Source organism: Pezoporus flaviventris, unplaced genomic scaffold (genome assembly GCF_033815535.1).
Source record: "Pezoporus flaviventris isolate CSIRO_AGI_PZ_B2104156 unplaced genomic scaffold, CSIRO_AGI_Pfla_v1 ptg000176l, whole genome shotgun sequence".
NCBI classification, from domain to species: Eukaryota; Metazoa; Chordata; class Aves; order Psittaciformes; family Psittacidae; genus Pezoporus; species Pezoporus flaviventris.
The window spans coordinates 453,610-481,605 of record NW_026892724.1 but is presented as its reverse complement, the minus strand read 5'-3'; the positions used below and the strand labels follow the sequence as shown (position 1 = coordinate 481,605).

Here is a 27,996-nt window from a genome sequence, read left to right as displayed (position 1 = left end):
TGTTCTGGCAGCAGCAAGGCTTCCTTCGCTCGCAGTAAGGGAAGTGCAGCAGCTGCAGCCAACCAAGACATGAGAGCTGCTGTGAGCTCCCCATCTAATTATACACTGGCATGATTTGGCTGGAGTTGGCATTCACTAGAGATGTCAAAGCAAACAATTTCACTCAATAGCAGCAATAGTAACGTTAACATCAGGGGAATTCCTACAGGAGACTAAAATATTCATCATTCATTTTAGATGCTTTGTGAGCTCCTATCCTCAATGAGCAGTTGATAATCCAATACCCTCATGCCTGAATTTTGGAGACGCCTGTCTTTCCTTACACCTTTTGGCAAAGATGCTTTGCCTGATCTGAACAGGAGCCTGTGGTTAGTTGCCACGGCAGCAGCCCCGTCGGGTCTCCCCACTGTCCCCGCGGTGGCACGGCCGGACGCTATATTTAAGACTCCAGGATGGGCACTCAAACATGGGGAACATTCTTTTGGGGAGAGTCATTCTTAGTGTCATCAAGAGGGAGAAGGAACTGCTCCGTTGTCCCTTCTCCTCCCCGAGGACAGGCACTCGCACTGTTGTCTTCACAGGGTGAGTTTGGTTTATCTGTAAATAAACTACTGTTTATAGTAAGATTTTATAAGATCTTCATATCAGCATCAGTTATTTTTATGCTCATTGTATTTGAATTGCATTTCAGAAATAGACTGCTTTGTGACGGGATCTGCTTTAACGTGTAATTGTGTTTTCCCAGTGTTGTTCTTCTGAAAATACTGATTTAATTCACGTTCTCTCACAAGAATCTGTTCTGGGTTACTGGTCTGTTTAGAAAATCAAATACTTGGATTGAAAAGTACAGGTCAGTTCATTAACAGACGCAAACACCGCGTCTTTACGTTAACCACCACATTATAAAGCACGGACAATTTTCCAAGGAAACATAAAAAAGATCATATTGAAAATATTAATTGGGGTCGATAACTATTCCTGAACATGGAAACAAAGATCTGATGCCCAGTGGCCATTCTGCAGCTGAAACAGTCCTGAGGAGAGGAGTATCCTATGACATTACACAGATACTTTTTCCATAGCAGCCTGTTTTATTTTCTCTTCCTTATACTTGCCAACATTTCTTTGTTTCTTCCAAAGTTAGTGTCTGCTGAGGATATATTACGATGGTAATTCTGTATGTTCATTTGCATTTGGGACTATTTTGCATTTACCACAACTCTGCTTTTGCGTACAACTGTGCTTTTCCATGAGCTGCTTTTAAGGAATGTGTTTCCATTAACAGCAAGCTGTAGTGCTGTAAAAGCTGAGGGGTTTGGGCTGTTTATCCCGTTAGGATTAGAAAGGTAAAATCTGGGTGTGGAATTTGCCAAGGGAAAAATTCAATACTGGAACATGAGCAAGGGAAATCTTTGCAAGTGTGACTGAACAAATATTAGTCAGCAACAATTACATTTCCAAAGCTGCTTTTACAAAGCAACCTGAGCTCTCCGAACTTGCATATGTGCACAGGGTAAGGGCTGTACGTTTGTGAGCCCGCTGCAGGACAGAATGAGGTAAGGAAGGACACCTTTAAGATTTAGTTTGTGTAATGCCCCCTCCTTACTCAGTGTCTGAAAGCAGCACTCCTTATTTCCCGACAAAAGGCTGCAGCAATAGCCCAGCTCTTCAGCAACAACTGCAGGAGAGGGACGGGAGCCAGGAACACCGATGCTGCTCCCTGTGGTTCACCTGCAGGGGAGGGATTGCTCTGGGAATGCTGCTCTGTTCGCTGACCAGCTCCTTTGAAGAGAACTTTCTGAAGGGTGCTAAGCTTTCTCCAGGATTTATCAACCTTCTGTAAGTCCTAGGAAGACACACCTGATCTCTCTGGATCCAGCCAAAGCACTGGATAAAGCATTATCCTGAACTGCACTGAACTGTACCTTGTCAGCAGCCCAGCTAGGCAGGTAGGAATACAGGCTGAAGAAGTGCTCTACCTCGGCATCTGGAACAGGTTAATTCCAGAAAACCCACTCGGATTTTCCAGCTGCCACAGACTCCCAGTGGTTTCTGCACAGCAGCATCGCCCACCTAACCCCACAGCTCCAGGCTGGGTCAGCACACAGGGCCATCACCACTGGTCGTGGGCTGCTTGGCATCACACCTACGCCTGCAATAGTGTTTGCAGACTGAAAAGTTGCTTATTTCCTAAACTCCTCCTCCATCTCTCACCATCTGGTGTTCTTTCTTTTGTCCCTAACCTGTGTCCCTCCAATCCCTCCTCATCCGTCTGCGGGCTATATTGGGGCTCTGATCTAATGGAACTCCCTGGGAGAATATCCACCAGCTTTAGAGCATAACCTCAGTCCCAGGAAAACAAACCTACCTACAGAAGGCTGACTGCTTACTGCTGTGGTACAGCTTTAGCTGCCTTTGGAGACTTACTGATTTCTTCTTTCTCCATCTCATTCCATTTTTCCCAATAGCATCTCGAAACAAACCCCTTTCACAGTCTGAATGCCACAAGACAATATCCTATGAACTTTTGTTCACAGCCCTTGAACGTCAAAGCAAAGCAAGGACTTAGGATAACCTAAAGAGGTTCTGTTACAGTGTCTTATTTAAAAACCACTTTATATCTTATTCTAGTCCAGCAAGAAAATTCATTTCTGACTTCCCATCATGGGAACCCGAACCTTCTTCCACCAGAGAGAGGAGGAGCACAAGGAGGAGAGGCAACACAGCTTGCAGATGACCTCCACCACTAGGAAGAAAAAGTTCAAAACCAGGTGAGCCACAGAGCTGGGGACAGGCAGGGAGAGCCGGGTCCAGCAGGATGCTCTGTACCCCACACTGAGCATTCCCACCTGTTGAACTGTGAGTTTATGAGATTGTGGAACCTTGTCTGGATTCTTTTACATGTGTCTGCCTCTGGAAGTGAGGAAGAGGAGACTTTCAGCCCTTCAGACTTATCCATAGCAGCTGCCCTTGCCTTGACCTCCGAAATCCCACTGTAAGTCAGAAACCAGCACTCCCATGCAGCCATTATATGCACCATCACACACATATGTATATACATTTCCAACTCGTTTTGTTCAGGTTCAACCAAGAGGCTCTTCCTTTAAAAACAAAACCACCCAACTTCAACTACAATGCAGGAAATGAAACTGCAGCCCCCTGGTACCTGTGACAATGAGCACTACTGCCCTGCTCACAAGTGAGGGTGTAAGAGAAACCAGGTTTTATAGGAATAAACGGTAAATAGGGTCAGGTTACTAAAATAATGGTAACAGATGGAACTCCCTTCCTTTCCTAGAAAAGCAGGGTCTTGGCAATGACCCTGCTGCCCACCCTTCTGTCATGGCTGAACAACCCCAGTAGTTAGCAACATCCCTCCTCCCTTTAATCCTTCTCCCAGTGCCCTGCCTGGGATTAAAAGTGGTCAAATAGTGGGACCCCTTCTTCTGCCACTAAAGTACTGTTTCTCATGGCAAAACTGCTGCTTTCTATGAGGCACACTGGAAGGATGTTCTTACTCACACCACATGCAAGCTGATGTTTCTGTCCTTAACACCTATTCTGATGTAACCAAAAATATGCGCTGCAAAACAACAACCAAAAAGACCAAAACAAAATGAAAAGCATTACCCTAACTTCTGTTGGCTTTTGTCATCCTGTGTTCCAGGGATTACAAGATAAGAAGAGAAGCTGACATCCTAGAGCTAGAACAGAGGGGGCAAAAGACAATTCGTTTTGGGAACTACATGGAGAAGTTGGAAAAGGAGGTTATCTGGAACTGCAGACTGCTGCGTGTGAGAGCTGACCGGAAGGCCCTTCGGAGGAAGGTCAGATCAGTCATAGAATCACAGAATCGTTAGGGTTGGAAAGGACCTTAAGATTATCCAGTTCCAACCCCCCTGCCATGGGCAGGGACACCTTATGCTAAACCATATCACCCTAGGCCTCGTTCAACCTGGCCTTGAGCACCGCCAGGGATGGAGCATTCACAACCTCCCTGGGCAACCCATTCCAGTGCCTCACCACCCTAACAGGAAAGAATTTCCTTCTTATATCCAACCTAAACTTCCCCTGGTTCAGTTTTAACCCATTACCCCTTGTCCTGTCACTACAGTCTCTAATGAAGAGTCCCTCTCCAGCATCCCTATTCAGTCATCTCTATTCTAGCAGAAATGCCAAGATGAAGTAGAATTCCAGAGAGGATCCTAAACCTGATCAGGTGTTGGGAGAAACTCAAAACCATTAGCGATAGGGACAAGGCCTAACACTCCTGCACTGAAGCACTATCACACACGTCCCTTTTGTAAAAGGCTCTGTGCACTATTGCCTTTATTTGTAAAAGAGCCCGTGCCACTATTGCCTTGTCACAGGCTCTAGAAAAGGCTCGTATGGAGAAGGAATACGTTGAGCTGCTTTCGGGGCGGGCGCCGATGTTCTGGATCCCGCTCAGAGTCCACACTGTCTGGGAGAGGATGGAGGTGACGCTGGCATGCACGGTCCTGGCTTCCCCCCCGCCGCAGGTTACATGGTACGTCAGCCCCAGCCATAACTCCTGCTGCTACTCACAGCCTGTGTGTGTCTGGGGAAGCAGGCAGGGGACTAACAGCTGTGTGTGTCCTGCTAGGAGGAGGAAGGGAGAGCTTCAGAAACCACAGGAAACACCTCAATCCTCCAGTCCCACTGTTAGGACCAATAAAGGCATGAACCATTCAGTGGGCTGCAGAGGCAGTGGAAAGTCCCCTGGGGCTCCTTCTGGGATAGGGCTGATATTCACATAGGTTTTCCTGCTTCCCTGGCTGCTGACCTCCAGCCTGAGTGCAAACTTGGGATTTACGTCTGAGAAACCAGAACTTATTGTCAGCGCTAAATCACTGCACACATACACACCGCCAAGGGGGGGGTGTGGACTCTTTGGCTACCGTGGATACCATGCAAGTTGTGCCACTAAACTGTTACTGCCTCTACAATTTGTAAAATACAAAGCAATTCTTTCGTTTACTCAGCAGAGGAAGGGTGATGTACTGGGCCTGACTGCAGCGTTTACCATTAATAAAAGAGGGATGGAAACAAACGAAAGATCAGCTCCAAAACAATTTGCAAAGTGTTTTTGGATCTGTTTGTTGGAGCGATTAACCATTCCTCCCATGGAAGGTTTGAAGTATGCAAACATTTGGATTACTAATGACTTCGTAGGCAGCTAACTCTGCTATTGTCAGAGCTCCTGACGTCCTCTGTCCTTCCAGAGCAACCTCTTTGGATTCTTCAAAGAGCAAAGAGAGTATGAACCTCCCACAGATCCCCAGTGGGGAAAGAAAAGCAGGAGCCATCTGCTCCCACTCCCTCCCACAAGCTGCAGTGCAGGGAGCATACACTGGGGAGGAAGCACCAACATGAAGCTGCCACCACAGCCTGCAGCAGGCCTGGGGAAGGGGCACGGACAGGCTGGGGGATGTCTGGTTGCTTGCAGGGCTCTGCTCGACTGACATGGGAGACCCCTGGGAGAGGGAATGGTGTCTGCTCCTCTTCCCTGTTGTGCCTCTGTTGTGCTTGACATGGTTCATTTCAGAATAAAGTGGGGTTTTCCCAGTGCATTTCTCTGCCTCTCAGCACGACTCCTTTGCGCTCACGCAGGTACAAGAACGGGGTGCGCATTGACCCTCGCCTGGCCCCAGCAGGAAAATACAAGATAAAAAACAAGTTTGGGATGCTGACCCTGCACATCAGCAGGTAACGTGTGTGCTCCTGTCTGAGCTGGTTTTCAGTTTAGTAAGACCTGCTCTCCCTAAAGCCCCACTCTGTGCATGCTAAATAGAAAAACATCATTCTCTGAAGCCTGACCTGCTTGACTGCAGCGTGATGGAGCCAAACCTCTGGCATCAGGAAGCGATCTCAGCAGCAGTTCATGAGGCTTAAAATGTCTACCAAAACATGCAGAACCTTTTTGCCTTTGCTCCTCTTTCTAGGCATGGCCAAAATGTCCTCATTCAGGGCAAGGCCGTGCCCGTTAGGAGCATTTCATGAGCACACACGCCACTGTGATTTAGCATCTATGTAACTGATAGTTCAGATCTGCAAATTACACATGTGCTAAAGACGCACATGTCTTCAGTGGAACAAAGTGTTCCACAGGTCTTCTGCTTGTTCATCACTTGAGATGCTTTTCTTCTGGGTACCGAGACAAAAAAATTGGCCACAAGTATAAGAAATCTTTGTAATCAGTGAAACAGCAGCTTCTTGCTAAAAAGCCAGTCTCTCCTTCTGACTTCTGGGATTAAAGGGGTGCTGTGACAAATTCAAGGTCACAAGGCTGAACAATAACTGAAAGCTAAAAAGGAGGGGAAATGTTGGGGTTTTTTTCAGATGCTCCATGGAAGATTCTGCTGAATACAGCGTTGAAGTTAAGAATCAGTATGGCGAGGCTTATTCCTTTGCCACTGTGCTTGTCAGGAGTAAGTAGAAAATGTCCCTTTGGTTTTAAACTTTCCGATTCCTTAGATTCTTAAAACTATTTTCAATGCTATTCATTATATAATGTATATAATATATTTTGTATATATTATATATACAAATATATATATTTGTATATATTATATATACATATTTTGTATATATACATAATATTATGTATATATATTATGTATATATAAGAAAATAATATATCTAATCTAATATAATACAAGACAAAAAAAGAGAAAGAAGTGAGCACTCTGTTAATAGGAGAGAACTCTCAGCTATTAGTGAGGAGAAAGCACAACTGGCTAATATAATCCTTAGCTACCACTAACTGGCACGTATGTGCCTGATACCAGGGCTCCTCTTTCTCAGTTGCTTCTGGACTGAGGCAAAATCTTTCAGATTCCATAGGGACACAGCTGTCCTTATGTGCTGAAACTGTACTAAACTGAGGCACTTACTTCTTCTGGACTGGTACGAATCAGCTGTAAGTTAGACATGTAACAGGCTTAGAAAGAGTCTGCTGCATTTCTAACAGGCATGTGGCTTCAGAGGGACACTGCAGTGAGATGGTGCACAGAATACTGTATTTCTCTCTCAAACCAATAACTACCAAGAACAAATACAAGGTCTTCTTCTTTGATCTCTGCTGTTCTTAAAATAGCTGGCGTAGACTCATAGATGCACATTCTGCACAAGCCAAATCCAGACATATGGTGAAGGAAGCAAACTACCAGCACCTCAAAAGGGGAGTTATATAAAGCATTAAGAAATATGCAGTGCAGTCTCATAGGATAATAGTTTTGCTGTTCACATTTCATCTATGTATATATATGCATATATATAAAAAAATAACAATTTTGTCATAAAAAGCCTGAACAGAATAGACTGACAGAACTGCAGAGAACTAAATGCTTCAGTGGGACTGACCAAGCCCAGGGAGTAATTCCAGTGGTAGCAAATGACAAGGAAGGGAAGAGGTTTGCTTTGGATCTTACTGGTCATGAAGAGATGGGTTTCTTTGACTGACTGAACTGCAAAGCCAGCTCGAGCTATTTCTTCAGTCAGAAGGGGTCTTCTTTGGTTTAGACAGTATTTTTATTTTTAGTGCTTTAATACATTCTTGGCTCTGTCATGGGTTATGTTATTCACACACTTATTCTTTGCATGAATGCCGTTTGGGGATATACACACGTACAGAAGAATGTGGCTCCAGAATTGGTCTGAAGTGTGTTGCTTATGGCAGTTCCAAATCCTTTAATTAAACAGTGTCACATTCAGCATATCTGGAAATACGCAGCATGCATTTACCAGTTGTAAAGAGACATGTGGATAGCCCAGAAAACCTTCAGCTGCAAGTCTGCCCAGGTTCCTATTCCCCTTACCCAAAGGCAGAAATGCAGCAAAAGCCACCAGGCGTGCAACACTTCTCTGCTGTAGAGGTTCTTATGGTATATCCAGACCTCAGGAATGGAGCCTTTGCCATAAAGCACAGGCGGCTGTCTCAACAATAAAATCCATAGCAATAATGACAGACTCCCCCCAATTCCAGTCAGAATCTTTAGGGTCTGATGACCTGATGATAAGAGTAAGGGCTGTGATGTGTCCCACAGAACCTTGGAGGGGCCTGTTCTCTTCACCTCTAATGCCTGACTGAACTGCCCTGCATCAGCCTGACCCACATTTCAAACCCCTTGCAAACACTGCTCCTTGTGACTGCAGGTGAGAGGCCTGCTCTGGTCCTTCTGCCTTGACCCTGCCTGACGCCACCCCAGTAACATGAGTCTTCCTTTTTCTATTTGCATTTAACATTCTGAAAATAGAGACTACACCGAGGCCTTAATCCTGCCTCCACTGGAAACATTCCTTATCCTGCTAGGGAGGCTGACGGCATCTCTCTTCCCAGCCCCATGCTGTCTGGAATACCCTTGATGCCAGGGGAGGGTCTCCGAGATCCGTGATTCCTGCAGCAGCAGTTCACCTTCCCTAAAGACATTGCTGAGGGTCTCACAGGACCCAGGATGAGGCTTGCACTCCACTTCTCATCATTCTATTTCTTTCCTCTTCAGCTGTTAACACTCAGTCCTCACCTTTGCTTATGAGTGAGCTCTGCTACTGTCAAGCTCCACTCACTGAAAAAAGAGACGTTATTTTATGTGTGTTTCTTGAGGCTTATAAAGATAAGAAAGGGAAGCATCTCAGCTGCACCCTGTGTTAAGTGCATCACTTCTTAGATTGCAGCTCCAAGCGATTCATTTAGTGCTGCCATGAGCAGTGCTCACAAGCTAGATCAGTGAAGCACTCAGGTACAATGCTTCCAAAGAACCCACGGCTGTTGAAGCAAGTGTTTTGGTAGGAAGCACACTTCCCTCAGCTCCAGGAGTTACCTCAATGTCTCAGGACAGATAGCCTTTACTTCAGTTAAAGCTTGAAGTCCCAGTCACCCGTAGTCTTCAAGAATCCCACATCATCCGCTGGGAATGCTGCTTAAACCCAGGGGTTTGGCCAAATCCCACTTTCAGTAACGTTTATAACCCCTTTTCTGTGCTGTATGTGTCGAGTCCCTGTCCTGCTCGGCCTCCAGACAGAGACATCACTGAGGCACTGCAGTTATGGGTGATCCTATGGGACACTACCATACCAGTATGCTCATGCCAGAAGCTGCAGCTCCCTGTATGCAGGCTTTGATCCAGCAAAACATCCCCAGTGCAGCTTACCAAGGCAGAAGCCCAAGTGGAAACCCTCAGCTCTGAGCAACTCACGAGCATTAACAGCAGTACTCCTTACACTTGCATCATATGAACCAGTTCCTGGGGAGCTGCATCCTCAGCTGTTTGTGACAATCATCAGCTGTCAAACAAATGCATGTGTTACCCCATGACGACACTCTGAAGGTTCGCAGTAGGAGCTGGTTTGAGGGAAAAGCCCAGTTTGCTGAGTATCATTGTATGGGTTTGAGGGGAAGATAAACACCGGCAGGAGATTTCCTAAATGTGTTTTCCCTTATCTTACAGAGTATTATGGAAAGGAGTCAGGATTTGATTCAGAAATATACAGAAGTGAGTAAATGATTGCTGTTGTTCTTATTTCTTTGTATAGCCTGAAGCAATTTGATTCTTTTTGAAGCTGAGCTATAGCTTTTCCTATTGGCCTGACTGCATGTGAGAAGTGCAAGGCTTAGGTTCTACTCCAAACACATGATAATAAACACTACAAGGAGGAAGGTTCTCAGAAGTCATCCTGACTTCTATTCTTATTTCACAGGATCCCTTATGGCCAGAGAAGCAGATTTTGCTTTTCCACTGAAACCCTTATTTGCAAGAGAAAAGGAGCCTTTCACCCTCTCCTGCTACTTCTCCTCTGATTTACCTGAACACCAGCGAAACATCACCTGGTTCAGAGATGGTTTGTATGCAACAACGTTTATATCCATTGCCCTATATGAATAGCTTTTATTCCCTAATTCACCTGAAGCCTTCACTGGACTGCAAGCTCTTCAGGGCAAGGACCATCTTTTTGCTCTGTATTTGTTGTGCACAAAGAGGCATAGCAGCACAGTAGGGTCAGAGTCCACGGCTATAACTCAGAGACACAACAATAATACCAGGAGTGGTTTACAGCTCCCTTGTCTTGCTGGGTGGTTTTTTCTGCCCTTGAACCACCGGTGCTGGGGGAGTCCTTCACCCCTTCTCGTGCTTCACAGGAGAGTTGCTGCAGAACTCTGAATGCCAGGAACTAAAGTACCAAGATCGGGAGGCTTCTCTGACCGTGGCATGTGCTCACAAAGAAGATGAAGGATTCTACACTATCCACGTGCCCTCGCTGGATGGATATAAAGAGCAGACCACTTACGTGTTTGTTAGAGGTACAAGGATTCTACCTTACTTAGAACAAAAGCTCCTTTCCTAATAGCTTGGCACAAAGGAATTCACAACCTCACACACAAGAAGGTATCTCCTGATTTTGTGCATGGATACAGTTATCAAAATGTCCAAATGTTACTTTCAGTAGCGACTGAGGGATTAGAAAATACGACTTGTGTTATGGGATGTAAGCCCTTAGGCACTTAAAATTAAGCTACTGAATGAAAATGTGGGTACAGAGAATAAAATAACCCTAAGCACTGTCCCTTGGTGTTTCCACAGATGCGGCAGCAGAAACAGCTGGGGCACCCGGGTCCCCACTCAACGTGAAATGCCATGATGTCCATAAAGACTGCTTGACCCTCTCCTGGGTGGCACCCAGTGATCATGGAGGAAGTCCGGTCCTGGGCTATTATATTGAAAGGTCGGTATGTTCACCACCTTTGGCAAGAAAAGCTCATGATGGTGCTGTGGAAAACCCATGCAGGACGTCCATGGGCTGTGTTTCACCTCAGGTGTGTTGTTGGGTCAGAGGACTGGGTCCCATGCAATGAGAAGCCTGTGAAGACCTGCAGACACCCTGTCTTGGGCCTTGCTGAAGGACAGACATACCAGTTCCGCATAAAGGCTGTCAATAAACAGGGCGTAAGTCATCCTTCAAAACCCAGTGATCCAGTTACAACATATGACCCCAGCAAGGACAAGAGAGTGACAGGTTTGTACTAAACCCAGGGAAACGCGCTCCTTAAGTACAGTGTGAGGCTGCAGGTATATCTGAACAGGGTTCGCCCGGGTTCTCCCCATGCTCACAAACATCACTGCGGTGCTGCCACGCTGACCCCACCTCAGTGCTCCTGGGAGCAGGGAAAGATCAAAATACCCGTTATGACATTTCACTGCATGTGTAATGAAATGGATATAATCATGTGTAGTGAAGTGACACAGTTCGGGGCTCTGCCTCTCCTGACAAACCCCAAGCATCTCCTCTCGGGGGCTAACATGGACCTGTTTGATGTTACAGTTATCCAATATGACGAAGGCCGGACGATAGAAATCCTGAAGGATGACCTGGAAGGTAAGTTCAAATCTCTCCTGAGACATTCTCTCAGCGAGGAATGATTGTTCCACAGTCATGAGGTCTGTAATAACCTGACCCTGGAGAAAACACAGGAAAACAGACACATGAAACCTCATTGTAAGGGGTGCAAGGATCAGAACCCGTCCTGAACAGCACAGCCTTTTATAATAAACTTGGTTTGCCTCTATGTCCCCAAAGGGTTGAAGACTCCTCCTTTATACTGAAGAATCTTACTTTATAATGGGAAAACATAACCCATTGTAAAAGAATTCTTTGCTCCTACAAGTCTCTAACTAAAGCAAAGCCTATTCTGTCTTCCCACAGGACATATTAAAGTTCCCTTGCCACCCACCAATGTTCATGCAAGTGAGGTCAGAGAAGATTATGTGGCTTTGGCTTGGGATGAGCCAGATCCAAGAGGCAAAGAGCCACTGCAATATTATGTGGAAAAGGTAAGAAAATAGGAGGGGAACACATAGGAGGGGAACCTGCAGAACAGAATCACTTTTTTCTTAGGTCTGTAGCACAGGCAAGGCTGTTCCCTGGGTTGTAACCAGAGAACGACAGCCTCACAAATGGCTTGCTCAGCCCCTCTGCAGCTCCACAGCACACTTGAGCTATGATCCACACTCCCAACACCAATTCAAGTAGTAATGATAAACAAAGAATAAAGTTTTACACCACAGAATAGTGGCAGAGTTTAACAGGAAGACTAACGTTAAGTCTTCCTATGTTGCCCATATGGCTCCTAAGTGTGGAAGAGCTGTGCACAATGTCAAATTGGCTCATTTTCCTGTTCCCCACTCAGCATTTTGCCAGCTAGTTTGTATCTCCTATCCATCTCCTTTCATACATACTCATTTCCCACCTACTGTACCATTTTTTTTTGCAGAGGGGACCTCTGTTGCCAAGGAAAGAAAGTTTGGGTTTAGCAGCAAATACGTTATTCAGTAGTTTTGTTGAACTACTTTCCTGTAAAGATCAGCTTTGTTAGGAGGGTTTTAAGCTGGAGCTGTAAATCATCACCTTTCTCGTTACAGTCGCTTGTAGGCAGCAACTCCTGGCAAATGGTTAATCTGGACATGCCAGCCAATGCCCCAAGATTTGCACTCTTTGATCTTGTTAAAGGAAAATCATACTGCTTCCGTGTGCGGTCTATGAACAAGTATGGACTCAGTGAGCCATCCCTGCCCAGCGAGCCTGTCACTGCTGGAGCAAAACTGGGTAAGGGTGTCATTAGTGTGCTCTACGCTGCTGATACAGAGAAGGAGAGGTACTCTGAAAGTAATGTGTGGGTTCCCGTGCCCCCCCTTTCCGTTAAACCTCATGGTATATGATTACACAGCAGTGGCTTTGATACCAGGAAATCTCTCAAAGCCTTAAATCCTTGTTTAATTGCTTTGCAGTTGGTCAGTGGAGTGTAAATCTAAGCAAGCAATGATGGGGAATTACATTTAATAAGCTAAGAAACAGTGGAAGCCTGTGTTTAATCCGTGTCTGCTTCCAGCTCTGTGTAAGAGGTGACAGGGAAAGGGAAGGGAGGGAATGATGCGGCTGTGGAGGCAGCTTGTCCTGCTCCTGTTTCACAGCAGCAGTAACCAGTTACTATATGAGTGTTGTTTCTCCTCCACCTCAGAGCAGGCTGAGCAGGTGTAACTGCAGCAGTCAATGGGCTGTACAAGAGAGGAATATGAGATACAGCAAACCCAAACGCAGAAATACAGGCTATAGACCGGGATGATGCCTGTGATATTTGCCCTGATTTGAAAATGGTGCTCTGGAAAAGGTCAATAAATCAAACAGGCCAAGTCACTCATCATTTTTAGGTTTAATTTATAAATTTTAACACCCCCCTAATCTTTCCCTGTGCTTTTTTTTATTTTCTTTTTTAGCTCCTCTGCCTCCACCATCCCAGGTTTTAGCTTTCAGAGACACCAAGACATCTGTTGCTCTGCAGTGGGATAAGCTAAAGGATGGTCTGGAGCCCCTTGGCTATTACATATACTGTCGGGAGACTGGGACAGAAGAATGGCAAACTGTCAATAATAAGCCCGTGACATGCAACAAGTGAGTTCAGCTATTACACCCCATTGGGAGCAGACAGGGTGCCAGCCTGGCTTCTTCTCTTTATGGCTGGAGTCAGATTTCAGCTAAAAAAAGAACTTTCTCTGCACACACAGAGGCTTGCACGCCCACAGCCACCACGGCCTCTGTTAGCGTGAACTCATGCTCACAGTCTCACTTCTACATCCAAAGCCAGACTGACAGCAAAGTCTGTGTCCATCTTCAGGGACTCGGGCTCTGCAGAGGGTGGATGGACCTTGTGGCACCAGCAGAACCACATCCCAGTTTTCTGCTTGCTTTCCCACACAGTGAGTTGCTATCACTCACACTTAGGATGGAGAATACCTCTCTAGCTGAGGGGTGGACACAGCAAGCAGAAAAAGTCCATTAAAAATTCCTATGTATTCTACTGACAACATCAGCTAACCCAGGCAGACGGGTACCTCTCGGTCTGATTTATTGATACCGTTTTACATGACACAGTGCACTTTAACGTGGAATGGCAAGTAATGGTTTTGTCAGTAACAACTCCTCACTGAAATGCCTTGCTGCTTGTTCAAAAGACTGTTTACCTGTGCTCTGAACAGTCAAACACTAACATTAATTTCCTCTCCCAGATTTACTGTTCCCGGGCTGCAGCCTGGAAAAGAGTACGTCTTTTGTGTGAAGTCTGTCAGTGAGGCAGGACTCAGTGAAAGCTCACCAGAAACAGATCCCATCGTTGTACGGCCAGCTATTGGTAAGTACTAACATCCACGTGTGCCCTACACACTGAAATCCAATCCCTCAAACATGGATCTACATGCAGAGCTATTATTACACAGAAGGGTAATGTCGAGCAGGTAAGTGAAGCATCAGGGAACTGAGTTTCTTGCAACCTGCAGCTTCCGCCACGGATTGCACTCACCAAGGGTGGGCAGTTCATCACCATTTGGCTTAGCTGTGTGCTACATCCTCGGGATTTGGCACTGGTACAAGTGACCACACCAAGTGCTCAGTTGTGCTGGTATCTGAAACCAGCACAGTGAATTCCTTTGGATCAGTTACCAAACCCTGCCAACCACATGAGCCAGCATCTAACCCTCCATCTTCTCCACTTTATCAACCCTCTGCTTCCTGTTTTCTGGCAGACAAACCATAAAGCAATATGCAAGAAACATCCTGAGACACATCCGTGACTTTTGCTGCAACTTCCAAAGAAGAATCTGGTCATTTTCAGATACTTTTACACTGCAAAAGTGGTCTTAGAGGGCGTTAACACAAACAGAATCACACCTGGAATGAGCAGAAATGTCCTCAGCCCAGTTCATCCCAAACCTACACAGCTTTTCCCAATCCCTAGACCCCAAACATGCACTGAGTAGCCGGTCCTCTCTCCCTTTGCTGTGCAGCTTGTCCATCAGCACCGCACGGGTTTGTTCTCCTGCACTGTGGGAAGACCAACATGACCATTGCCTGGAAGCCCCCGAAGCGCAAGGGAGGAGCAAAGATCCTGGGTTATTTCCTAGATCAGCATGATACAGCTGAACCGGACTGGCATGAAGTCAACATTCAGCCCACTCCTCAACGAGTTTACACGGTATTCACTTAAGATACAATAGTGGCCTTTAAGTACAGTGGGAAATGCAGCTGCAACAAGGGTTTGAGGGGGTTTTCCTCTAGTTCCTCTAGTCTAGAGCTCTCGTCCTCCCCTCATGAGATGACAACCACGCAGGGCTGTGCTAATAACGCGTTTGCACTTCCAAACCCAAAGGTGAGCAACCTTGAGGAAGGTCACCTGTACCAATTCCGTGCCTCTGCTGTGAACATGGCTGGTGTAGGGGAAGTATCTGAACCCAGCGACTCGTTCAAATGTGAGGAATGGACGATGCGAGAACCAGGTACCTCTCCTGCAAAAACAGACATAAAAATATTATGAGGTGTACCAGTTATGTCCTCACCCTCCCCTGAATCTGAGGGACTTCTGAAAACTATAGGTCTGTACAAGAGTGCTCCCAGCACAGAAAGCACAGACACTCACAGGGAAGTTCTGATTCAGAAGCAGGGTATTATTTATGCACAGACAGCATCTCCTGTGGAACCGCTACTCTCTCGTTATCATAAACCTCTGCTTTCTGATCTCAAACTCAAACAAGATGCAGATGGTTGCATTTTTAATGTCACCATTTGACAGCCTGCCTTTCTTTGAACAGGGCCCCCTTACGATGTGCAGTGCTTTGAAGTAAGGGATTCATCCTTGCAGCTCCGCTGGGAAGCTCCACTGTACACAGGAGCCTCTCCAGTCACAGGCTACTATGTGGACATGTGTGAAGCAGGGTCAGAGGATTGGAAACAACTGAATAAGCAGCCCACAGCCACCACCCATATGAAGGTATGCACACTTGCTTAGTATCTACGTGTCACTTCTTGTTTAGTCTTATGATAATTCCCATCATTGTTTCCTGCAGGTTTCAGATCTGGAGACAGGGAAATGCTACATTTTCCGAGTAAGAGCACAGAACAAAGCTGGAATTGGACCCCCTTCACTCCCCTCAGATCCTGTGGTGGCTAAAACCAAACCTGGTATAAAACTAAAAGTGGTGAGATTGTGCGAGTTCGTAAATCCTATGATGATTCCAGTAAAAACCTGCTTTATGAATCATTGGCTTCATCCTTCATAGCAAGAATGAACCCCAGACAAAATGAAGATTACAAATCAAACTGCCCATATTAATTCACTCAAGCTGTACACTCTAGCTAGATGACCAGAAGCTAAGCCTTGACCTGTTTTGGTAAGGAATATCTTGTGGGTTTTTTGCTTATACAGGCACAAATGAAATTGAACTTGGGGTCGATGAAGAGGGTTTCATTTACATGGCTTTTGAAGCTCCTGAAAAGAATGACTCCTCTGAATTTATCTGGACAAAGGACTATGAAGGACCACCAGATGCTGACAGGGTTCAGATGGAAGAGAAAGGCAATAAGTGAGTATATAACATACCCTAAGAAAACTATCTGCAAAGAACATACTACCACTGAGAAAAAGGAGAAGCCAAATGTCTCTCTCTCCCAGCGTTCAGCCAAAATACATAAACACTATTGAACCGCATATCTCTGACCCCTGATCTCAACTCTGGTGTCCAAGAAATGGGGCATTCAGTGCTATCTCCAGGTCACAGAAGGGAAGCATCAGCCACCACGTTGCTGATGTGTTTGCCTTGCTCCTCGGTGTCATATACAAATGACAACAAGCACTATATTCAGTGTTCCGGCTGTACCAAATGTGCTGCATTCTGTTCCAGAGCGATTTCTGAGGAAATTGTAATTTTTATTGTTACTATTTTTATTCCTAAGATCTAAGCTTATACTGAAAGAGCCATCAGAAAAGGATCTGGGCATATATTCCGTGGAGGTCACAGATGTGGATGATGATATCTCGGCCAGCCGCACTTTAACAAAAGAAGGTAAAAACTAATAAATGAAAAGAGCAAAGATCTGATGAGCCATAACTTGCTAATATTAGATGTCGAGAGGAAAGTTTCTTGCAGAGGAATAGTAAGTGACTGACATCACTTAGCGATAGTGGCATCATTAGAAAGATGTTTCCCATTCCTTGAAGGCTCAAGGGCAGTTTCTTTTACAGTCCCCTGAGAAAGATTCCATGCTGCTGGAAGGTTGTTTTTCCATCACAGTTCAGATTTCACACACAGATACACTATCACAGTGATTTAAAACTTCTGTGCTTTCTGAACTGATCCAATCAAGATTTTATTCAGACGTAAATAAGAATCTTCAGAACCTTTTCTAGTTTTCCCTGCTACTGAATGTTTGGTACTCACCTTCTTCTTGACATAAATAAAGCTAATGAGCAAATTACATTAAATCGATACAATGCATTTGGCTTGGCCTGGTTGTACTAATCTTGCTATTCTTTGCACCTCAGATCTGGACAAGTTACTGAAACGCAGCCATGAAATCAGGAACCCACGTAAGTTGAACCAGGAAGAAGCCACTCCCATAAGGACAGACTGGCACGACCCTGGCTGAGCCAAATCCTGTGCTTTGCCTGTGAATTCCCTTCCACGGTGCTCTGTTTTCCAGTGATCAAACTGATATCTGGATGGAACATCGATGTTCTGGAGAAAGGAGAAGTGCGGCTATGGCTGGAGGTTGAAAAGCTGTCGCCAAATGCAGAGCTGCATTTAATCTTCAACGACAAGGAACTCAAGAGTACTCCGGTATGTTCCGATTGCCCGTAATTCTGACTGACTCCCCCCACGCTGAACAGGGAGGTAGAGCAAATGGGTACATTCCCAGTTCCCTGAATTCCCATCAGATACTTTGATGGGTGCTTTTGGAACAGCTTGGTTTGCCACAGTGCATAAACAGAAAGCCAAGTGTGTGATTCTAGCTGCCTAGTCCTAGCATCAAGCAAGGCTGCAGCACTGACACTGTTAGTGCAGTGTTCCTCAATGCTAAGGCCAGCAAAACCTCGGGCAGTAACACTCAGAGAACATCCCTCCCTACCCTGCTTCCCTGGTATCCACCCCCTCCCTAGAGGCTGCCTCTGGCAATCCTGCCCTTTTCTAAGGGTATTTTCTGACCACAAACCTCAGCCATGTGTAATTCATCTGACACCACAAATGCACCCGTGCTGCTCAGAGCCTTGTGTTGGATGAACAAACTCATTTCAGTGGGTGCTAAAGAAACACCATCTCTCACAATGAAGCAGAGTACTTTTTACCTGCTTTACCAAGCAAAGCTGCAACTTCCACCCTGTCTGCTTGAACTGAACACGGATAAGTCTCCTGAGTTCCAAGAGCAGACAAAAGTGATTTATTTGTCAGTCTGAGGCCCTGGAAATAACACTCCTCATGTGTCACAGTGCACCCCAACCTTCCAATACATTTTACAAATTGTCCCAGCCTCTCCCTTGTTTTCCCATATCAAGTTAATATTGTAACATTTAGAAAGCATTTGGAATGACAGAACCAGAGGGGAGAACAGTTGAGAATGAAGAGCAGTATAAATCATTCGCCTGTGGTTAAACACGGTGGAGTATTGCCAAGACAACAAACAGAGCAGATGCAACAAAGGGATGGGACAAGGCCAGGGGATTTCAGAGCTGTTAGTGCCACTTTGGGTTTTTAAAGCAATGGGGAGCAAGTTTATTGAAGGCTTTATCTAGCCTAAGAACTGTCTTTTCTATACTGGAGGACTGACATGGCTATGCACAATCACAAGGTATTTGTTGAGCTCTTTGTAACGATAATATTTGCTCAGAGAAAACAAGGCAGTGAGCCTTTATGGTAGGGCAAGGCCTTGATATCTGTGCTCAAGCATCTGGCAGGTTTCAGGGTGTACGTATAAAGGGTTCAAGAGTGCTTTCACGATGTCAAGAGGGTGGCAATATTACTCATCATTGCCCAAATATGCAGTTTAATGCCACAGACATGTAACTTAAGTGCAACACTTCAGTTATACTAAAAAGCATACAGATTCTGGTAAGCTGAGAAGTCTGTAGTATCCAACAAGGAAGAACATATTGTGCAATGTGGTTTTAACAGAAACTTTCTCCCAGAGAAAAGTTCTGCTGTGAGCAATTGCACGCTACCCCTATACATCACCAAGCAGGAGACAAACCTCAGAATAGAGAACATCAGAGTGCACTGGCTTCACCACTTCTCTCAGATGAGGATATGTATATGTGAGGATATGTATATGTAAGGATATGTACATAAAAGGACTGTAATGTCTGAGTGTTGAAGAAGCTGCTGTGCCAGGATCTGACCTCAGAACAGTTCTGCTGCAGAAACACTATTCAGTTTCTCCTATTTCCTTTGTTTTACACAGACACATAAAATAAACTTTGTCAAAGAGAAAGGTCTCGTGGAACTGATAATCCAGAACTTCTGTGAGGATGATAAAGGGCTGTACACAGCCCAGCTGCAAGACGGAAAAGCTAAAAATCAATTCACCCTCGTTCTTGTGGATGAATGTAAGTGGGAATTCAAGATCAAATATAGCCTGCCATGCTCAGTGGAAACTTTTCTAAGCACTTAAGGCCCTAAAGTATTTCTGACTGTTATAATGGCGTTCTGAGAATGGGGAGAACAAGTGTTTATTTTAGCACACATCTGACGTCCAAGAATCATGTAAGAAATTTCTCTTTAACATAAACTGAAGCTTTTGGTCTTATAAATAGGGTCCTTGAGCATAAAAATGGTCTGTTAAAGAAAACATCCAGTGGAATGCTCAGTTATTTTTCCAAATGTTTTACATATTATCTTGCTAGGGCAAAATGTACCTTGGCAGTAAACTCTATAACATGTTATTATTACCTGTATTCATTTATCACAGGACACAGGTTGAATATTCAGTGTATTTAACAGCTGGTTAATTGCATTAAACTGAATGCAATGAAGAAACCAGTGTCCACTGTACTCAAGGAGTCCAAGCACCAAAGCAAGCTGAACACAAAGCAGCCAGGGTCCTTGTGTATGCTGGTACAGAGAGCCCTTTTAAAATTCATTAAAAATAGAAAGTAACAAGATTCTCATTCAAATATTTCCCCATGAAGTGTTTCTTTTCAGTTCTTGCAAACAGTTTGCTTTCAAGTGACCTTCTAAAGCTTCCAAACTTTCTGAATGCAAAGCGTCTATAAAATGTCAAATCTACTTGACTCCCTTTACAGCTGGTTTTAGAGGGATTCAGCACATGCTAAGATCAGGATATAAAATAAGTTTGATGAACTGTGCTCTAAAAGTGCCCATTTTCCTTTCCTGACAATGAAAGGAGAGATGGTCTAAAGCAGAGGTAAATTTTGTGCTCTCTGTGCCTTTTGTGTTTCTTAACTCTTTAAACATTTTAATTTCAGGGTTTCCAGCCCACCTTTCTGTATAGCCAAAACTCCTGTTTTGCTTGCTAAATGCAGGGGTTCTCAGTGGGGATCAGGGGCAGCTCATGCACTGGAGATGTCCTATGGCCAAATGCAACAGCTCTCAGGATAATATTTTTCATAATTATAAGTTTCTAAAGTGTTACACTGAGAAATAGTGGGAGCTGTTAAGTCTGACCACTGCTGTTCTCACAGGTTTTGATAAAGTCGCGGAGGAGGCTGATGCAAAACGAAGACAATGGAAGAAGAAGCAGGGTAAGATGAGCTGCAGGTTGGCAGAACCTGAACAACTCCACTGAGTGCTCTAAATACTTTGACATCCTTTTTAATTCTTTTATTGAAGCTGATTAACACATTAGGGCAAGACTGCTCACTTTAAGATAGTCTGCCCAGACCTTAAAACCCCAAATGATGTATACAGACCATGTGAGCCACAATCCTCAGTACAGAGCTTCCTCAGCAGCGCTGGAAGGCTGATCATTTTTTTGAACTCTGGAAACTGTCCACTGTGAATATATACCATGGAATTCAGATCCACCCGTTTGCCTTGTAGAAAACAGGATTCTCTAGAATGCATTCCACTTCCATTTTATCCCCCATCTTATATCCATGAATGGGGAAGTTTATAAAACTATTTCAGAGAAAAAAAATCCTACAATTGGAAAGGTGATCCCCTTCCAGCAGGGATAAAAATAGTCACTTAATAACAACTGTCATACCAGACTATAGGTCCAGTTTCCTGTTTTCAGAGATGTTCAGTATAAGTGGCTTTTCTATTCTATTGGGATTCCCCTGGGAAATGCCTGTCAGCTCCTACACTGACTTGATGCAAAGTCAAAGAGACTGCTTAGGCAGCATCGTTAACTACACTGTGAGACAGGATTCCTCAAACATGCGCTACCTGCGGACATTAAACCCCAGCAAGGCTTACGTGCCCTAACTGCGGTGGCCACTGCATCCAACACTCCACTTTGTGAAGCATTCCCGATACACGCACCGCGGGGACCCACCGCTAGATGGGAGCATCTCCGCAGGTAACCCGGGGGAGAGGTGGAAAACCACTGGAAAGACAGCGGCTTTCTTTTACAGGCCCACATTTCATTGAGAACCTGAAATGGAAGGTTACCGAGAGCTGCGAAGTACTCCTGACGTGCAAGGTACTGCAGACGCTGAACTGCTTTAACGTTAAATTTTAGATGTGAATTTTAGGGTGTGAACAGTGCCTATCCAAATGCTGATCTGCAGACAAATGAAAGTTGAGAGAAAATCTTGGACAGAAATGTTGGTGGGGAAGGAAGTTTCTAAGATTCTGGAGCAATCCTCTAATGCAAGTGATGTTTCACATCAGGAGATCCAGGCAGTCAGAAACAAAATGCGTTCGGGACACTGACTTGTAAATGTTGACTTCAAACAGGCAGCAAACCTGAGCAAGGACACCAGCTTCCAGTGGTTCTTCAATAAGAAGGCACGAGCAGGTGGCACGTTTGATCCGCAGACTGGGATAGGAACACTTTGCATTAAAAAGGTAAAAACCACAAAACAACTCAAAGGGTTTGGTGATCACATGAAAATGTGAAAAATACATATTCCATGTGTTGTTTGGGCAGTGCTACAAGAAAGAAACTGAGCAAATGCTGAGAAAAGCACAGAAGAATAAACCGTCTTAAATTATAGTCAGATAGATCTGAATTGGAAATAAGATGTTTTTAACAGCTTCTAATCTTAACTCTGCTCCAGAGAAGACGCAGCTGAGGACAGGAGCTGGACAGTACAGTCACTTTTAGCGTAATCTTTGTGTGGCTCAATGTGAATCTTGTTTGGGGTCGATTTTTCACCTTGATTTCAAACAGCCACATCACCTATAGGAAACAAGTGGCTTAATGTATGTGAAGGGGAATCTCTGCTCACGTGAGTCTGAGAGCCAGCAGGACACAGCAGGCTGGAAGTCAAGAGCATTGGCAAAGCCACATGAGGCAAATTCAGCATCACCAGTCCCAGATACACCTCACGCCATCGCGGGCACCCAGGGTGCTGCATGGCAACGGAGGGCAAAACCTGAGACAGACTCCCCTTAACTGACAGCATCTTGGTTCATAATGAACCAGAGCCCCCTCCCACCCTTCAAAAGAGGCTCTGGGGCAAAATGCCTCTTTTTTTGTCCTCATTTCTGACCAGTCCAGCCTAATTCACTGGGAGGGAAAAAGAAAATCTCAGTTTCTTCCCCTTTTCCAAATCCTGCTCTATTTCAATGATATGTGAAATTTCTGCTGGGCTTTTGGGTATGTGTTTGTTTTCAGATTTTGGGGAGGGGGGCTGGTGTTGGGGTTTTTTTTTTTTGGGGGGGGGGGAGGCAGAGATTGGGTTTTGTTTTATTTCAATAATTATGCCATATGTACATATGTATTTGCTAGATAACCAAAGCAGATGAGGGCCAATACAAAGCAGTTGTTTCAGATGACCGAGGAGAGGACTACACCCAACTTGATCTCACAAAAGGAGGTAAAAGAAGCTTGTACCAGGCAATAATACACATTCACACCCTGCCTGGGATTCAGCTGGAATTTAAAATCTAATTTCATAGCTTTCTACCACAATGTTACTTGCCATAGTACCTACACGCTGTTATAGGGGTTAAAACCTGCCTTAAAAGTTACTGGTGAAATTTAAAGAGTTTTCTGATCTACTATACCATATGTGTGTGTGTGTGTGCATGCTGAACATTTGAGAAATCACAAGTATTTCACTTGCGACTGGAGTCATAAAATGCACTGTGTAAACCAACCTCTTATTCTGGAAGTTACACAGAGCCCAGTGAACAGAACAAGTTTCCTCTGTATGTGACCTCAGGGGTTTTTGTATCTGCCCATACTGTACTTCATTTGATATTCCACAGAGAGCTTTTCCCTCCTGGAAGTTCAGCCACTCCTCCAAAGCACCAGAAGCACAAACTTCCACTCAACATCCCCCACAAGTGAAAGAAATTCTGGGCTGAATTCTGACAGCAGAACAGTAGCTAGAGACAACCTCCAGTGGAAACAACCCCATGTTCCCACAGATTCCTGCTGCGCTTCTCAGTGGGCAGAATCTGCTCTGGAAATTGAAACATAACGCAGTTGTGACACCCCAATGCCATTTACACACATCGGCATTTACCAAGCTATTAACACGGTAGACATGCTGCCAAGCACCAGTCAGTAATGTTGCAGTCACTTCAACTCAGCATCAATCACAAGATTCTGCTTTCCAAGACTAAATCTTACCCTGATTCTTGCTCTTGAATCTGTCACTTGAATCTGATACATAAATCTGCCTTCTGCAAGGCAGTCTGTTGAGTGGTAAGGAAGAGAGAAGCATCTAAATTTAGTACAAAATGCCCAGCATCTAAAAATGAGACTGTGGCAAAAACTCCATTCTTAGCAAGTTTTGTCACAGAAAAAGACAAGTAGCTACTAGATATAATACATCCTAAACATAATTAAGTTGGTAGATCAGATGTAATCTGCTAAATACTGTACTTGTAGACACTTAAATCTTTATGTCTTTGCAGCATTTGAAGACCTTCTCAAGGAGCTGTGCAGGATCAGTGGTATGTCACTTACTCACCAGCTGACGCAGTAATAGTGGAAAGGGAAAAGATGGGCTGTCACTATCAGAGCCAACTGCTCAAGAGCTGTCCTGGGCTTGGATCGGGTACACCACCACCCACTTCCCATGGCTGTAGTGTTAGAAGTACCTTTGAACTGTCAAGGAGGGTGGTCAGTAAATAAACCCAGGGATATAAGCCCCTCTGCACTTATAAATTAATTCTGTGAGCTTTACATGCTACCACCTGCTCCTTGTCACATCACTTGTGATGTGAATTTGGCCAAGCTGTGCTATTTCCATCTACAAGATGTGTGTTCCAGACCCAAATCTCTAGAACGGATGCTGCTAAAAGATCCAGGGTCTCCAAGAGGTAGACTACCATCCTACTTTCAACTATTCACATTCTCCTGAGAGGAATGTTAACAGGTTGCTTGGGATTTTGTTTGCCTAGCATGTAAAACTGTGCATTCTTCAGCATCCTCCTCAACTGTGGTCTTGCAATTACACTTCCAGCTCTTTCTGCTACACCTCTCAAAATTCAGCCTACTGCAGAAGGCATCAAAATCTACACAAATGTGAAGTACTACACAGACTACATGGAAACAACCTGGTATCACAAGTAAGTTCCCAAATACATTCACATGGCTTCTGCCATGCTGCTGCTTGTAACTGTTTATCATCAAAATTAAACACGCTGGGCCTGAGCCCATAGCTGAAGGCAATGGTAGATTTGTCTGAGCAAGGGCTAAAAATCGTAATTCCCTCTGTATCCTGAAACACATCTGAGAAGTCCAAACTAAGCAGTCATGTTATTTTTATCTTAGCATTGCAGAAGTGAACAGCTTTCCTAGAATAATAATGATTCATTACAATGCAAAACTGCTCGCTTACAGCCACCTTAGGTACAGACAGGAAAAGGAGTTGGTTTGTTTCAACTTCTTTATTTCTACTACTTTGCACTTCCCAAAACCAGTCTGTGTAACAAATATTCCCAAGCATTATAAAACTTTTTTCAAACACTAATTTAGCCTCATGATGTCTTCATAGAGAAGTGGTGTTTTATTAGACACCACCTACACATGCATATAAGGAAGCCAATTTTTAGTAATGTTTAATGGCTAAACGCTTACAAATACTCAACATTTAATCCTATTTAATCTCCTAAATCAGAACTAAGAGGTCTCTTGTAGAGTTTGCAGAGCTCTGGCAAAGTGCCCAAAAGCAGAGCTAGGTGCCCCAGGAGGTTTTAAAAAGTGACTGAGTACGTAACTCTCCATGAAATTAACCCTGAGATCCTGACTCCCACTCCTACTCTAACCAGAATAGCTCTAAACCCAGTTAGTGCTCTAATTCATACAGCTCTGCTCAATACTCACTGAAATTATATCACGTGTTTACCTAGGGAGAAACAACTGGAAAGCCGTGACAGGCTGAAAGCTGGGAGCACCATGAACCAGATCTGGCTTCACATACTGGACCCTACAGACGCAGATAAGGGAAAATACACGCTGGAGTTATTTGATGGGAACAACTCCCACAAACTGTCAACTGACTTGTCTGGACAAGGTAAGGGGAGTCAAAGAACACTGCCACAGGAATGAGGTTCACCTGAGCTGCCTGCCAAGATCCCTTCACATCATGGGCAGCTCCATATGTGAGCTGGAGCTCCACACCAGCACACTCTGAAACTGGGTTAGGGACGATGAAGGGCCCACAGAAGTCAGAGCAAGCACAGGGAGCAGAGAAGTGTGCAGCAGGAATGAGCAGAAGCGCAGCCTTTTGGGAGCCTTGCTGCCATAGCGTGAGGCATTCCCAGGTATAGGATGAGTGGGGGAGCAGCTGCTCCTGGATGTGTCCAGGTCCTCCACAGGCCAACGGGTGGCACAACACACGGGTGGCATCTTGGAAAAGAGCGTGTGGCTTCAGGCTTAAAAAGATGTCTCCAAACTGCTCAAAGTTGAGGTTTTTCCTCCTCTGAACTTCTCTTTGGAAACTAAGTACCCAATCCCACTTATTTCAGCAGTGTATACAGTCGTATTTCCTTAGGGCAGATACAGATACTGTCTAGATGATAATGACACGTATCTGTGTGCACAAATACCTGTAATTCCAACACTGATGCATTATATTAAATCCACTAAGTCCTAAGTCAAATGAAACAAATGGCAACTTTCCCTAAAATCTTTCATTCCTTGCAGCTTTTGAAGACGCCCTGGCTGAGCACAAAAGGCTGAAGTAAGTTCCTGCCTAAATATTTTCACAGCTAAATCTATTTTGAGTGTCATATTTTATATTGAGAACATAATGTCTAATAAATGAAACCCCTACAATTTTGTCTCTCACTTTCAGGGAAGCCGCAATAGCAGAAAAGCGTAAGTAAATTCATTTCCTTTCCCCTGTGAAGCAAAGCCAAGGGGTATGCTGACAAGTAAAAGGTCGTATTTGTTCATTCCCAGGTCGTGCCAGGGTTGTTCAAGGTCTGCCAGATGTTGCCACTATCATGGAGGACAAGGTAATATTGGGCAACTGTTCATACAACTGGCCCCTGCACAGGCACAGAAGAATAACTGACGGGGAGAGAACTACTTGTTTTCCCCTCCCATGGGCTCGCAGCAGCTGCTGGCAGTGGAGAGTGGTACCTCCACAATACTTGGGTCAGCCCCTGTATTGCCAATGGTACTTCCAAACACACACATGCTTCTGCACATACAGGTGCTCTTTGTGGCACAGGACCTCTTTCTCACAGATTCTGGGTGTCACTGCTTACTAGGTGTCCTACAGAAGTATAAGGCTCTAGTAGATAGTGGCGCACAGTGTACCCTGATGCCAACAAGCTGTCTGGCTAGGGTTTAAACCACAACACTAGGTCTGTTTCACTGCCAGATCTTTTCTGTTGTCTTCCCATTGTACAGAATTAGACCAAGGCCTTTTAAATGCTGGACCCGATTTTCCCATCTGTCACATAGCAACTTGCTGCTGACAATTCTGAGCCACCATGTGCCTAAGTGTCAACTTCACAGCTCAGCGTCACTGTACAGCGTAAGAAAGCTATATAACGACAGGAGCACAAATATGAGTCAGGCCCAGGGAATTCAAACAGGTTAATCCTGATTAGACTGGAGGATATCAGGAAAAGGAGTGGACAGTCCCAGAATCTCACCTACTGAAAATCCAAGAGACTTGATCTTTATTTTTCTTAATTTCTCATTAACTGAATTTCCTTGCTCATTTCTGTCTTCATAATCTATTTCTGCTCTCTGTTTTTACAACAGACCCTGTGTTTAACTTGCTGTGTATCTGGAGATCCTTACCCAGAAATCACTTGGTTCAAAAACGAGAAGGTGATTGTCTTCAAAGATCGCTACAAAATGGATGTGAAGGGGACAGTTGTCACAATTACCATCGAGAAAGTCTGCAATGAAGACACAGGAAAATACAGCATCTATGTCAAGAATAAGTACGGCTCCGAAATAGGGCAGGTTACTATCAGTGTCTATAAGCATGGAGAGATACCAATAGGGATGGAAGAAATGGAAATCACAGGTGGGGTTGTCACAAAAAAGCCTAAATGAATTAGACAATTATGAATTTTAAAGGAATTTAAATTCATTTAAATTTAAATCCCTCAGATTCCTTTCAGTATCTCTGCCCTGAAATTCAGGCTCATTTATTCTAGTAATACTGTAGTATTTTGGTAGTTGTTAGAGAACAATTCTCATGTGTTTGTGTGAGAGTGCACACACACGTCTGTGTACACACGGATGCTCAACTTACAGAGAAACTCTTCCCTAGTAAACCTGTTTGGGCAGTACCAGAGGGTTCACATACTAGAACCAGGTGTTCGGTGGAGGCTTTTTGTACTAAATCACTATGTGTTACTGATTACCTTGTAGCTGACAAATGCTTGTGTGTGTGTTATTAAACCTATACCCTTGGTGACACCTCAGCACTGCTGTCCAGTACATCCATCCTGAAATCAGTCAGTCCATGTGTGTATGGGAAGAAAGGAGTTTTCTCAAGTGCACTGCTGACTCTGCGCCTTAAAGCATGCCTCTTTACAAACTTAAGCCCCGAGA

At 44.6% G+C, this 27,996-nt stretch overlaps 1 protein-coding gene across 1 annotated transcript; it reads left to right on the top strand.

Moving 5' to 3' along the window:
* The first annotated feature begins 161 nt into the window (after nt 1-161).
* MYOM3 (myomesin 3) lies at nt 162-27,866 on the top strand. The gene is made up of 37 exons (XM_061480240.1): nt 162-582; nt 2,637-2,771; nt 2,921-2,995; nt 3,668-3,827; nt 4,371-4,528; nt 5,632-5,727; nt 6,361-6,449; nt 9,468-9,512; nt 9,718-9,858; nt 10,157-10,318; nt 10,599-10,740; nt 10,832-11,031; nt 11,338-11,391; nt 11,719-11,846; nt 12,435-12,618; nt 13,287-13,461; nt 14,076-14,197; nt 14,850-15,037; nt 15,212-15,338; nt 15,651-15,829; nt 15,906-16,020; nt 16,265-16,421; nt 16,792-16,901; nt 17,381-17,425; nt 17,539-17,675; nt 19,291-19,435; nt 20,531-20,590; nt 21,425-21,492; nt 21,750-21,860; nt 22,747-22,834; nt 23,883-23,921; nt 24,434-24,539; nt 25,323-25,486; nt 26,119-26,155; nt 26,270-26,292; nt 26,377-26,432; nt 27,193-27,866. Exons 2-37 carry the CDS (start codon nt 2,665-2,667, stop codon nt 27,490-27,492), a joined length of 4,293 nt encoding a protein of 1,430 aa, XP_061336224.1. The 5' UTR covers nt 162-582; nt 2,637-2,664; the 3' UTR covers nt 27,493-27,866.
* The last annotated feature ends 130 nt before the right edge of the window (nt 27,867-27,996 follow it).